Source organism: Zonotrichia albicollis, chromosome 1, assembly GCF_047830755.1.
Source record: "Zonotrichia albicollis isolate bZonAlb1 chromosome 1, bZonAlb1.hap1, whole genome shotgun sequence".
NCBI lineage: Eukaryota > Metazoa > Chordata > Aves > Passeriformes > Passerellidae > Zonotrichia > Zonotrichia albicollis.
In genome coordinates, this window is record NC_133819.1 from 34,779,023 (window position 1) to 34,792,303 (window position 13,281).

General features: G+C 40.9%; 1 protein-coding gene across 8 annotated transcripts in view; it reads left to right on the forward strand.

Moving 5' to 3' along the window:
- The window catches only part of CREB5 (cAMP responsive element binding protein 5), a 257,025-nt gene that overhangs the window by 174,366 nt on the left and 69,378 nt on the right, over positions 1-13,281 (forward strand). For all 8 annotated transcript variants that reach the window (XR_012579640.1, XM_074537848.1, XM_074537881.1 and 5 more), the window contains 2 exons: positions 8,018-8,144; positions 10,253-10,363. Coding sequence is in view for 7 of the 8 variants with exons in the window: in XM_074537848.1 (XP_074393949.1) it covers positions 8,018-8,144; positions 10,253-10,363 (238 nt within the window). In the remaining variant the exon portion in view is untranslated. The remainder of the gene's footprint in view (positions 1-8,017; positions 8,145-10,252; positions 10,364-13,281) is intronic.

Consider the following 13,281-nt stretch of genomic DNA (forward strand, 5'->3'; position numbering starts at 1 on the left):
GATGTTGTGTGTAGGTTTCTTTCCAGCTGTTTAACCTGTTGATATTTTTCTCAGTGAGCCTCAGATTTTCAAATTTTCTTGATTTTGATTGTCAGGCTGGAATCTTAAGCCCAGATTTTAAAAAGAATGGTCATGATAAAAAGTGTTTGTGTAAGCTTTTATTACCATTATTATTCCTGGTTTTAAGTGAGCTGCCATTTCATGTATTTGTGTGTTAAAACTACCTACTTTTTCAATGAAAATTAATACACCTTTATTTGCGAGGCTGAAAAATCCTTTATTTACCCAAAGAACTCAGCTTGGTTCTGTCTGAGCTGAGAGACTCTAGTGACAGTGGAATCAGTTTGACATCGTTGCTTGCTTTTATGATCAAATCATATTTATGCTGCAGTTTTTTGGGTTAATACTACTTATTTTTTTTTCTTATTTCAATGCAAGAATGTGTTTTTATATGGGGTACTTCTTTATAATCCTTGAACCTGCCTTTTGCAGTGTTTCTCTGTTTTGCTTTAACTATGCCATTATCCTTCACATATCATTTGTGAGCTCCAGCTGTGTGCATAACACTGTACAGAACATAAACTTCTCCAAGGAGGTTATAGTCTAAGAAACCATTCTAGCTTTTCTTATTTTTCTTGTAATGGGTCACGCAATGAGACCCAGTGAAATATTTAGAGGGAAAGAAAGATTGAAACCAGCAGTTTCTAAGACCTGTAAGAGCCAAAAGGCAAATGTTAATGGGTTTTGTGAGGCTTCCAAGGACCTGCTGGTCCTTGTACTTGTGCTGAATTTGCAGAGGTTCCTTAAACGTGTTCAGGAAATATAGGTGGCATTAGGAGAACTGGAGTTTCTAAAGGCAAGATTTATCATTGACTAAAACTTTAAATAGACTTTGGCTCAGTAAATACATGATGGGGCTGCTGATTTGTGGGGCTTTTCCCCTACAAGCTCAGGTGAGAAGTACAGAGTTCTTAACACATTTTGAAGGCATTTTTCCATAGGATGATAGTATTTTACTGGAGATATATATAAATCCGTTATCTGACCGGTTCTTTTGGTTGTATGTTTGTTTGTTTTACTTATTCTTTCCCTTCATTTGGGTGCTATGTCCTTGTGTATTAGAACAAGTGATCAAGAATACATTTCTGGTGGAGTTGCTTTGTTTCCAATGAACAGCTTCTCCCCAGGTGACATTGAGGGACATTTGAATTGAGAAATAACACCGCTTTAGTTGCTTTTGGCTTCTGTTTCATATCATTTCACATCTGCATGCTGCATCTTGCTCCTTTTGTTAGGCTTGTTGCTGAAATCCTTCTTCCTCTGGGCTGATGTATAGCTTGTTACCTTGATTGTGCCAGCTCTTCAGAGACACTTACATGGGCTTTCCCTTCACTTCTGAATCAAGCTTCTTGTCTTTAAGACTTTTTGAAGCTTAGCCTTATCTTATCTCAGTCTTCCAGTTTCTCATTACAGTGTCAAGCATCACTTTCACTTCGCCAGTGTTTTTACCATCAGCTGGTTTCTCTTTCCCAGGCAGAAATCTCATCTTGTCCAACACTGGGAAAATACCTAAAGGTAAAAATATATGAAGATACATGCACACCTCATTAAAAATCTCTACAGAGAGCATAGCTTTGTCTGGATGCTTCCCAAATCCTCTAAGTTATGAGCCACAATTTTCACTCTGTAGAGTGTTGCCCTTCTTGTGTCTCAGTCTTAGCTACTCCCTTCCTCTTGCAAACTTTCTTAGTCCTGTCATTTCTGAGCATACCAGTTAAATAAAAAAACATACAAAGAAACAAAAAGGCAACCAGAGTTTTGCCTCTAAATTGTCTCCAATTCTTTAGCATATTTATTTGCTTGTGTGTTCTATCTCCTTCTTCTACTTTTCATCTGGTTTGTGTCCCTAGAATATAAACATGCTCTGTATGAATTGTCTCTTATCTGTGTTTGTACAGTGCCAGGCTCAACAGAGTCCCGGTCCCAACTGGGACCTTTGGGCACCACCACAGTATAAATGTCTGCTACTGATAATAATAATCTGCCCACATCATGCAGATGTCTGAATTATCTGAGAAATACAAACAAGGATCTTTACTAGGCTGGCAGGGAGCCATGAATTCTAGGTGCCAGTTTTCTTTTCCCCTGAATATGCTTTGACTCCCTGAAAAATCCTGGTGACACAAACCTCCCACTTCTTGGAAAGCTTGGCTGCCTGGTGGTGATGTGATTAAAGCATCATTAAACATGGAATACAGCAGGTCAGGTGAGGTCCCTTGCAACTATGCAAGGTATTTCAAGTGCTGGTCTGATGCTTTGCTGTTGCTTTCCTTTGTGTTTATTTTTTCTTTCCTCCTCTGAACGGCAAATGGATAAATTGAAACTAGACACAACTGCCCTACTTTGAAAGTGGGAAAAAATGGATCACAAATAAGAAAAGCCCTAGTTAGACTGGTAGGTTTAAATAATAGCAGTGTGGATCAAAAAACAGCAGTCAAGCAGTAAATGAGGCAGCCCCTCCAGTCAGAACACATTTCTCAGATTAAAACATCCTCTCCATGTCTTTGCCTCTGACTGAATTATTCAAACATTGAAGGTCCAGGACAGCTCTTGGGCCAGGTACTCTGGCTGCAGTAGCTGCTGTAAAAGCAGCTTGCAGCTGGTCTGTGGAAACACATGCTCCAGGAAAGTTACTTTCTGCAATGAAAAGTTTAATTGTGACAGTACCTGGCTGTCAATGAACTTTCAGAGGCTAGACTGCAGCCAGCTGTGCTTATTCTCGGTAGGGTAGGCTACTTGGGGGCTTCAGCCTAAAAGCCACCCAAACCACATTCACATAATGACATTCCTTGAAAAGATCCAGGCTGCTGGCATGCAGTGATTGCTCCTCATTACATTGGTTATAAAGATATCATTGATGCCTCATTCACCTCTGTCTCCCTATTGCTTCTACTCACTCACCCTCATTTTTTCCTTGATCTCCAAACTTTTTGGGGCAGAACCTCACCCACCTCACTATTTTAAACCAAGGCTGCTAGGCACTGTTGTAATAAATATGTAGATACATGCATGTTTTTACATATATATAAAAATGATGAAAGTCTGATCAAGTGTGTTGTGTAACGGCAGTGTGGTACAGAGATCCCTCAGCCAGTGCTGAGCTGACATGGCAAATTCCCACAGCACAGCCTGTGGGCTGCTCTGGTGTGAGCTGGCTGAAGGCTATGGAAAGTCAAGAGATGAGTTCCTTTACTCCTGTGCAACTCGGTATACTTTTGGTTAAACTTTTTCCACACCAGAGCTAGCTGAAGTGGAACAAAGGGGGTTGTGATGTAGGTATTCTTGATGACCTTGCATGAATGTTACGTACAGGGGAGTAAGGAGCAGGAGAGAGGTCATGGTAAGACCCACTGACCTGGAGTGCTTTACCATAGTAGAAAACCTTCTGCAGTGATACTTTAAATAGCATCAGTCCTTTTGCACATAGCCCCAGATGGTCTAGGTCACCAGGAACCTACTCTCATGAGACCTCAGCAACAAATTGTCATCTGCCCAAATTGTCCTTGAAGACTTCAAGTTAAGGGAAGCCCAGTCTTTTAATAGACAAGTGTAGTGTTTAGTCATCAGGCATCAATTGCATCATGTCAGATGGAGTATTTGGTATTAATCAAGGAGGCAGACACTGAAGTATATATCCTAGAGGTCTGATTGCATTAGAGGAGTTATCTTTAATCATTGGGCAGAGTCATATGATGGAACATGATCGAGTCACCATGGCTTAGCAGGGTACCACCCATCTGTTTAAATGTTAATAAGAGTGACTCATGGTGTTAGCACGACCATGTAGAGGAAGAAGAGCCACATGGTCAGTTACAGCTGCTTGGCTAATGTGGTATTTTACTAAGCCACTGTAATTCTGACTATCCAGGTCACGTACACCCAAAGTGTACAAATGCTGGCTGAGACCCCATCATATTCAATAGCAGGCTTCCACTGGAACACAGTAAAAATTCCTAAATTTTGGAAAAATTTCATGGGTAGTCAGATTTTTAGTGAGGTTGAGCATCTGCCAGTTCTCTATCTTATATGTCCTTTATCTGTGGGCTGTTTTCCCAACAGCCCTATTTATTTAGCAGCACAGGTGCCAAGGAATGAAAATCTCCCAGTCAGCAATATTGATTGACAGTCTGCAGGCAGTACATCATCAGCATTTACAAAGAGAGGAGCAGATTCAATATGTCCACCAAAAAAATAACAGTTATAAACTCTCACTGACTTTCTTTGCTGCCAGAGAGAAAGCAACAACAAAAGAGATTGTGCTGTCCTTGGAAGAGATGGCTTAGATGAATTAAATATCTCAGCCTGTAGGATTCTGTGCCATACAAGTTCTCTGAGCTCTGTGAGAGTGACTGTTCAGGAACACGTGCTAAATCCATGACCTGTGTTCAGTGCAGGAGCAATGGAGGTATCCATGAGTACTGGCCAGTGTCAGTTTCCCTGATATGGGAGGGGGGAATCCAGAGTGCATTATGTAGCATTTTTATCGATGGTAGGAGCACTGCAGGCTTTTCAACAAAGAGGTTCAACCTTGAAGTGCAAGTCTTCTCTGACTGCTCTGCACCTCTTTTAAAAAGCAGACTTGGGAACAGACTAGCAGGAGTGTAGTAAGAAAAAATATTTGAAGAACTGAAGATTTTTTTCCCCTCTTGCTAAGTGTAAAGTATGTGCTTTCCCCTAAAATGAAGCAGTGTTAAAGGTAAAACTGGGGGCATCAAGGAAGATTTTTTGCCATTTTAATAAATACCAATAATTCCCTTTTGCCAATGCCCCCTATTCCCAAACTCATTAAAGCAATTTTGGAAATTTTTTTGGCTCTGGAACATATAAGCAAAACCCAAACCATGCAGTCCCTTGAGAATCACTTGCGCAAATTGTATAGGTCAGGCCAAAATAAGTTTCTGTCAAACAGCCTAACACCTAAGCTTATTAGGAAACTGGTGAATTGTACAAAGGATCTGTATGTAGAGCACTCTCAGAATGAATAAAGGGGCAAGGGGGGGGCTCTTTTCACGGTGCTTGTTTTACTTTGACCGCACAGAAAACTCAAGAGGTATTTTTATTGAATGTGTGGCTCAGGCCAGCGCAGTTCCCATAGATTCTCTTCCATGGATCAAAGTTCCCACACATCTGAGCTGGTGGACTCAGAGGGCTGCAGAGTGGGCAGGTGGGTGCACAGCTCAGTCTCATCCCAGGCCAGGCAGGAGAGCGCACCAGTGCTTCCTCCTTTCCTGCCCACTCCTCCCACCACTGTCTGGAAGGAAACCCCATGGGTGTCCCCAGCCGGGGTTGCAGCACACCCTGCTCTGCACTGAAATGCCCCAACCTGGGGCTCCAGCCCTTCTCTCTGGCACATGGACTTTAAAGCATGAGGTAGAGAAGACCTATTTGAGTTTGTCATCTGCTCTGCAGGGCAATAGTTCTGGTGAGGATGGGCCAGTGGGAAGTGGATCCTGCTTGTAGGGGTCACCACAGCCTCTAAAACCCAAAATGAAATCTCCTCCTCACATTCAACCTGGTATCTCCTCACTTTTTTCTTTTCAAAAGAACACTGAATCTGCTTTTCACACTATTTTGACCCCGTCCTATTGATTTGTCAAGTCTTCATGTGTGAACGAGTGCTGGTACACAGAGCAGCTGAGTTTAAGTGGACAGCAGAATGGGTCTGTGTACTTTGAGTATATTTTCTGAGCTCATTTTTCCTGCACTGCATCCATTCCACTTATGCCACCTCCACAGCACCCCAGGCTCAGCCCATGCGCTGAGCTGACTCTAGAGCTGCATATCCCAGAAATTCAGTCATGCTCCCTCACAGAACTTACTGCACTCTCTTCCAGAATTACACCACACACTTGGAAAACGTTGTCTTGAGTTTTTTTAAGGTGATATGAAGATGTTAGTACATCACATTCCTCCATCAGCAGATAACAAGGGAGGAATAGGAAGAACTCTTTGTATCTGAGATACATTTGTTGTTATTTTTGGGCTTCTTTCTTCCCCTTCTGAATAAGTACTGTATGTGTCTGGGAGGATTTTTAAAACATCCTTCAAAACACAGGCTTTTTCTCTCCACAGAGAACCAAGACAAAAGGATGGGTTCAGTTGTGTGCAGCTGCTAAAAGAGGGCAGCTGAGGGCAGAAGGGTGGGAGGAGCAGAGTGTCTTAGTATGAGGGAATTGTCAGGGCAAGGATTTTGAGGTGGCGTTTGTTGGGATAGAAATGTTTCTAGGGAAACAGGGTTGAAGACATGAGGGTTGAAGGACTGCAAGTCCAAGGATAGGAAATACTGGGGAGTTTTAAAGAAAAGGGTATTAGGTGAAGTCTTGGCAAAAGAGAGGGAGACTTGTATGTCAGAAGAAGGTGGTTTTGCCATCAGACAGGAACGTACAGTTTGAGAGCCTGGGTGTGGTGCCCTCCAAACTGGATGTCTGTGAATCCCATTGCTCACAGCCTTTGGGCTTTTTGCACGATGTTTGATAGCTGAAAGTGACAGCTTAAGTTAGAGGAGGGTTGCATGTATTCATGGTTGCCAGTACCACTTGCAATTGGAGTTGCAAAACCTCATCATTTGGTGCGACACAATTCGGGCCAAGCAGGACAGTCTTACCTCTTGCTCCTCTAGGGTTATGACTCTGCTTCCCTTGACCAGCTCAGCCCAATTTTGAGGCTTTTATGGCTATCTGAGGGTTGATCACTGAAGCAAAGGATGCTTCTGCCAAAGCTTTAAATCAGCCATGATGTTTAGAGGCTCTAAACATCTCAGGCTTTTGCCATGAGTGCCCCTGCAGAGGTTCCTCAAACTCCCAGATTACGCACCCTCCTGTCCAGTCCGTCTTGTACCTTTAGGGGCAACTCTCCTACCTAATAAACTAAACCATGTGCTGTACAGAAAAGCATCCTGTTGTCTGAGAATTTAACACACCTACTTGTACTCTCAGTGTTTGTTGAGGCACTGTGTGTGAAAACTTTATTTTCAAGGTTTTTGAAAACTTGAAATGGTAGCAAATTACATTCACCAAAAACTTCAAGCAACTCACACTTTCTTCAAAACTAAAAAAACCCCAAACCAACAAAAAACTGCTAAGATAATTCCCAAGGACACATTCTTAAAGGCTTTTATCAAAGTGTAGTCCCAGCATTGTTTAATTCATTCATTTTATGATTCTTCTTTGTGAGTGGGCTTGCTTTCTCACATGCAGTTTTCCCTGTGCTGTACTTAAAAAAATCCTTCTAAATCTTTTGAACCCCTTTTGCCAAAATAATTCACTCTGCTTTTCTGTAGTCAATATGTTTTGCTTTCATAAACTGCTTAATCTGAATGTAATTTTCCTAATTTATTTCTACTTTTTTTTTCTCTTTCCCATTTTTTGTGTCCTGGTGGTGTGCTAAGTGGTAAAATTAGTAATTTATTGTTTTGGAACAAAGGCTTGTTACATTTTCACAGGAGAGATTATCAAGAGTGATTTGAAATACACATTTTAGAACAGCTTATTTACAGATGATACAATTTCAAAATTAATTTAAGAGTGGTAATTTTCTGTCATAGTCTGTGAAACTATCATCCAGATATTTTTGTTCTTGAGGGCTAAATTTACAGCAGTGCACTAATGCCAGCAGATTTTTCTAGTTTGTCTGTAGATAATCTTTTTTGTACTATCTTTTTCTAGCCACTGTGCTGTGCAGAGGTTCTGAGACTGAGACCAGCTGATAGGTTTACATTGGTGTTATATCAGATGAACTATGCTGGAGCTTTAACTGATAAAGAGCATAAGGAAGGTGATTCATCCTCTTCTTGAAAACTTTATGTTCCACTGATTTATGCAGGAAAGGGCAAATCCTGGATTGGTTTATCTGTGCCTGCTTGTCTGGAGCTGCCTGTGCCTACCAATGGCTGGCAGGGTAAGGCTTGTTTTGGTCTCCACAGCCCATGACAACTTTCTTTTCTTTTGCTTTCTTCTAGGCCTGTCCCAGGTTCTCTGTCTTCACTACTGCACCTACACAACCGACAAAGACAGCCCATGCCTGCCTCTATGCCTGGCACCCTGCCCAACCCCACCATGCCAGGATCTTCTGCTGTACTCATGCCTGTAAGTTTTCTTATTTGGCTTTTCTTTTTTTTTTTTTTTTTTGCAGGGTGGGAAGTTGTATTGTGTTTGATTCAATCTAAGCAGAGGTGAAAGTCTTTTGGGTTTTGTAAAAACCCAGTGTAATAAGGAAGGTGGGCCTTCTTTGGTGCTTCACCTTAGACTAGAGTATTTCTGATTAAGTTAATGGCATGCTAATTAGTGTGATTAGAAGTAGTTTACATGAGACTACAATTTGTGATTCTCATACTTGTTCATGTAGGTGAGATCAGTATGTCTGAGACAGAACAAAAAGATTTTTCTGAATTCAGAAAAAAACTGGAAAAGCAATGCACATAAGTTATGTCAGAACTCTAAATGATCCTCTTGTGTGGGATCTAGCAAGAAAAAAATGTGATTTACTTTTCTGGCCCGTTAACTTGCATTTATTGAGAACTAGGTAACAATTCCTGCTCATCTTTCATCATTTTTGGAGGGATAGGAATATTTCCCATTTTATGGAAACCAAAGGGCTGCTTTACAACTGTAACTTCAAATTTTAAATTATTTTAGCCTTTTAACTGTTTCAGTAGAAGACATTTGGGCAGGTTAGGGGTGGAGAAAAGTAAGGATGATGTGGGGAAGAGGGGATGGAGAAAGGAGAAGTTTTTGCTTCATTTCACTGTGTTCAGTTTGCAAGACAAACCTGAGAGCAATTGACCATGGGAGGGAGAAAAACACTGCTTGTTCTTGCTTTGCTGGATCAAGGGGAACACTCCACAGAGATACAAAGATTCAGGTTTGGCTGCTGTTTGAGCAATCATGAATAAGTTATTAATTATTAACTTGTCAATAAGGCTCTCCTGGAATATCGATCAGGAAGTTTAACAAAAAAACCCCATAAGATGTGTCATGGTGGGAAGTTTTTTTCTGGCATGATTCCCAAGAAACCCAAAATGCAACAAGCATCCAGTAGCCGTGTGGTTCAGTGGCTTCAGTCTGCTGCTGGGGAGCCCTTTGGGCAGCTTTCCTTGCAGAGGAGCAGGTGTGCTCTGGTGTGAGCATGGAGGTGAGACAGACCCTGTGAGCACAGGCTGCTCCTCCTGCCCCACAGCACTCCTGAGAGGGCTGGGGGGAGATGGCACTGGGAGCTGCTCCTGCCCTGTGGAGAAAGGGAAAGGGGGCATTGGCAGCTCTTCTCTGCCAGGGGAGAGTGGGGTATTCACATTTCCCTGAAGCCCAGCACCCATTTTTGCAGGCATCATAGAGGATGGGAGACAACTCCTCACCACAGGGCACAAAAAAAATAGCTCCCCTGTTTGGATTGCTCAGAAGGACCCAAAATTGTCTTTTTTGTAAGAGTCAAAGATTCAGCAGACTGGCTTAAAGCAAGGTGGGATGCTCAGCTCTGTCTGGAAGCAGCATCATAACCCTGTTTTACCACCCCTTACAAGGCCTAGCAGTGTTCAGGGCTTGTCTTTTTTTGGGGGAATACCCCCCTAGGAAATTATTTTATAGAGGATTTACTGCCATTAGGTTTTGTTTGTATCCCTCCCTCCCAGTCTAGTGAGTCTAGCTTGCAGAAAGGGCTCTGAACAGCCAGGAGAGGTTTTGCTTTGTTTTTTGTTATCTCAGCAGCGCACGAAGGCTTTCCTTACAAGACATGTGGAAAACTCTTCCCAGCTGAGCAGTCCGAGCGAAGGAAAATCAGCCAACTTGTTTTCCGAGTGCTTGAGATTGTAGATTTTTATTTATGCTTTTAACAAGCTAAGTTGGGCCGCACTGGGAGGGGAAGCTACAATTTTATACAGTGATGCTTTTAAAACCACTTAACTCTGAGTGTTGTTATACTGAAAGGGAGAAAATCATTACAAAAAAGCACAAACCTGGGTGGCTGCTACATTTGTTTATTAAAGAAACCCTTTCTTTATAATTGGCTGTGAGTTTTCAGGGCCGATTCTGATGAAACACACGCCTACGTGCATACACATATTCAATTCATGACACAGATTGTTATTTTCCCAGTCATGACTTGAAGAAATAAAGCTGAGTCCATTTAAATAGAAACCGAGAGTAAATTCTTGCAAGTGTCTCCAGATGTTTTCAAAGCTTTTTTTTGTTTCTTTTAAAAGATGGAGCGACAAATGTCAATGAACTCCAACATCATGGGGATGCAAGGGCCGAACCTCAATAATCCGTGTGCTTCACCTCAAGTTCCCCCAATGCATTCAGAAGCCAAAATGGTAAAAAGAGAATTTTTTTAAATTACTGTATTTTCTCATATTGCTGTTGCATACCAGTTATCCAGACAGTGGGGGGGGATGTAGCCAGACACTGCTTACTTCATTCTTAGTCATAAGTTATACTCTTTTTTAATATGCTGCAGTAAATTGCCTTTGTGTCTCTGAACTTTCAAGTTGTTCTTAGTCCTAGCTGATCTCTCGGTGAGAGGGAACTGAAGGTGAACTATCTGATCTGTACTGTGCTAAATGGGATTTTTGGTGCAGATCAGTAGAATTTAAGGAAATGGCCGGGTTGTTTCTCTAATGGTGTCTGTGCTCCACAACTTGATCTAAAGAAAATTGTCAGTTAATAAAGAGTGCAGTAAAAAGTGTGTGCTGCAGAGCCCTTGTTCCTTCCAGATAGGAGCACGGTGTGTCAGAGAAGCATGCAAAATAATACCTATTTATATCTATCTATCTATCTATCTATCTATCTATCTATCTATCTATCTATCTATATCTATCTCTGGGTTATTTTCTTTTTCTGTGCTCCCATCAAAAAGAACTGTCAGAATTTGGAGAAATGTAATTTATTTATACGAGTCAAATGTCATAAGAAAAAAAATGGAATTGTTTTTTACAGTTGTTCTACATCTTGAAAGGTCCAGGCTTTTCAGGCATATGTACTGATATAGGATTAATGTTCTTAAACTGAACTACAAGTGGACATATATAAGTTTTCCCCAGCTTTATATGCACTCTTGTGGAGGTATTGGGGACTAATATCCTTTGAATCAAGTTATTGATGTAGAAACGCTTTAGATTTTAAGCTTCAGAATTGCCATTTGCTGCTGTCTAATGGAAATATGAAGACAGAAGTTTTTATTTTTAACTCTGTAGGGCTTTTATCCTCTCAATATACCTCATCATAGTGAAAATGAGGATTAACTTCATTGAACTTTTTTCAGTGGCATTTTGCCAAAGTAAAATTGTCATAAGTGAGAGAATGAAATCAAGCTGAAAAAGATTAAGCAACCACATATTTTTATATCTTTCTACTTTTCATGACTGGTGCAGCTTTTAAAATTGTTGTCGTCTATCCTGAGGCAAAGAAAAATATCTATTTGTCTATAGGCATAGTGCATACAGGAGACTAGGTTAAGAGCAACAACATATACAAGTTTATTCTACCTCTGTTTTCTTAGGTTGGGTAGGTCATGCCTTTGCCTCACTGTTGGTCTGGGTTAGGCTGTTAACCCAACCTCTGTTAACACTCTTTCTAAAACCACATTCTGTAAACATGCAGCCATTTGGCCAGAAGAAGAAGGATAGCCAAAAATGCTGGCTCCTCCAGCCAAGGAAAACCTGTGGTTGAGAGTTCTCTCTGCTGTACCACACAGTGACGGTGACATGCCAAATGGCAACAGCATCTGCAGCAGAGCTTGTTAAAAAGTTTTTGGAATAGGCAAGTGTTTTTTCAATGCAAGTGTAACTGAGCCAAGCTAAATACTCCTTGGCTGAATAAATCCAAAACTGGCATCTGTTTTGGGGACTAAGGGTTCTGTAGTTTACTCTCTCCCCACACCCCCTGCTTCTTTTTTACTGGTAGTGTGAGGCTACTTAAGAGCAAGATTAAATTATTGGTGCATATGGTGAGAATTCTGTGCTTTAATAACTGAAACTGTATTTTAATACAAATTACCTTTTAATCTGGGTGAGCAGGTTTTCTCCCTAAATCTAATATATGAAGGCATTTTTATGTATGAATAAATTGCTATCATTTCCAAAATGTGGTGTTGTGAACAAGCAGAGCCTTTACTTCTGCCACTCTTCCAAGGGTAGAAAAAAATCTGCATACATTAACTCTCAAGAGGTATAACTCAGAGTTCCAGGACTTTTCCTATCTTCAAATGCAGGTTTGTGGTTTTAAAAAATATTTTATATTTCTATATTCAAATTTTATATTTTGTTTTTGTATGAACACACATGCAATGTAAAAAGCTTCTTCATTTAGTCACTGCTTTGAGGAATATGAATCTATTAAAAATACTCTGCCTGAATAAAAAGTAGTAAAATTGTAGGAAATTTTCAGAGCAAAATTATTTCTTTCACGCAAATTCATGGATTTTAAATCAGAATCATCTGTGTTACAGAGATATTTGTTCTTAATTGTTAACTGTTTCACTTTGCCTCATGCTTTCACATATTCTGGTGACTTAGTTAAAAGTTAAAAGTCAGGAGGCTTAGTACCTTATCAGACTGTGTCCTGCATTAGGAAAGAATTTCAGAATTCCCTGGATTCTGCTAGTGCTATTACTGCTGATGCATTCAGCATTGCTTATGCCCTCTTTGGCTGGCCCACCCCGAGAAGAATGGATGCATCCAACACCAGACAGAGTCATCTAAGATGCTTGTAGCTAGTGACTGAAGTAACTAGAGAAGTCCAGGGGGCTTTGGGCCTGACTCACCAGGTGCCCAAATCCATGGGAGTATCAGCGCTGTTGGGAGGCCTGCGGGAGAGAATGCGGGATAGGTTCCTCTAAATGTAAGACCCAAATGTGAGACCAGATCCTTCTGGCCTCATGGCAGCACGTACCTGAGCAATGCAAGCACAGTTTGGCATGCAGCAGTCATAACACTGTTTGGTGACACATGTGACTTGACTTGCCTCTGTAAAATGCATGTGAATAAATAATATCTGTAGGGATGCTGTGTGATGCCAGGTTTTTTAAAGAAAGCTGATAGATGGCAAAAGATTCACACCCTTGATTGTTTCATAATTGGTTTCTATATGGGAAATAGAAGCCAGTCTGATAAATATATACACTGTCTGATATACAAGCAGATCTACACACAAATAGAGAATATGTGTGGCATTAATGTAATGTTTCTATAATAAGCAATACATATTTTAATCACCTTGTGTCACCTGGCACTTA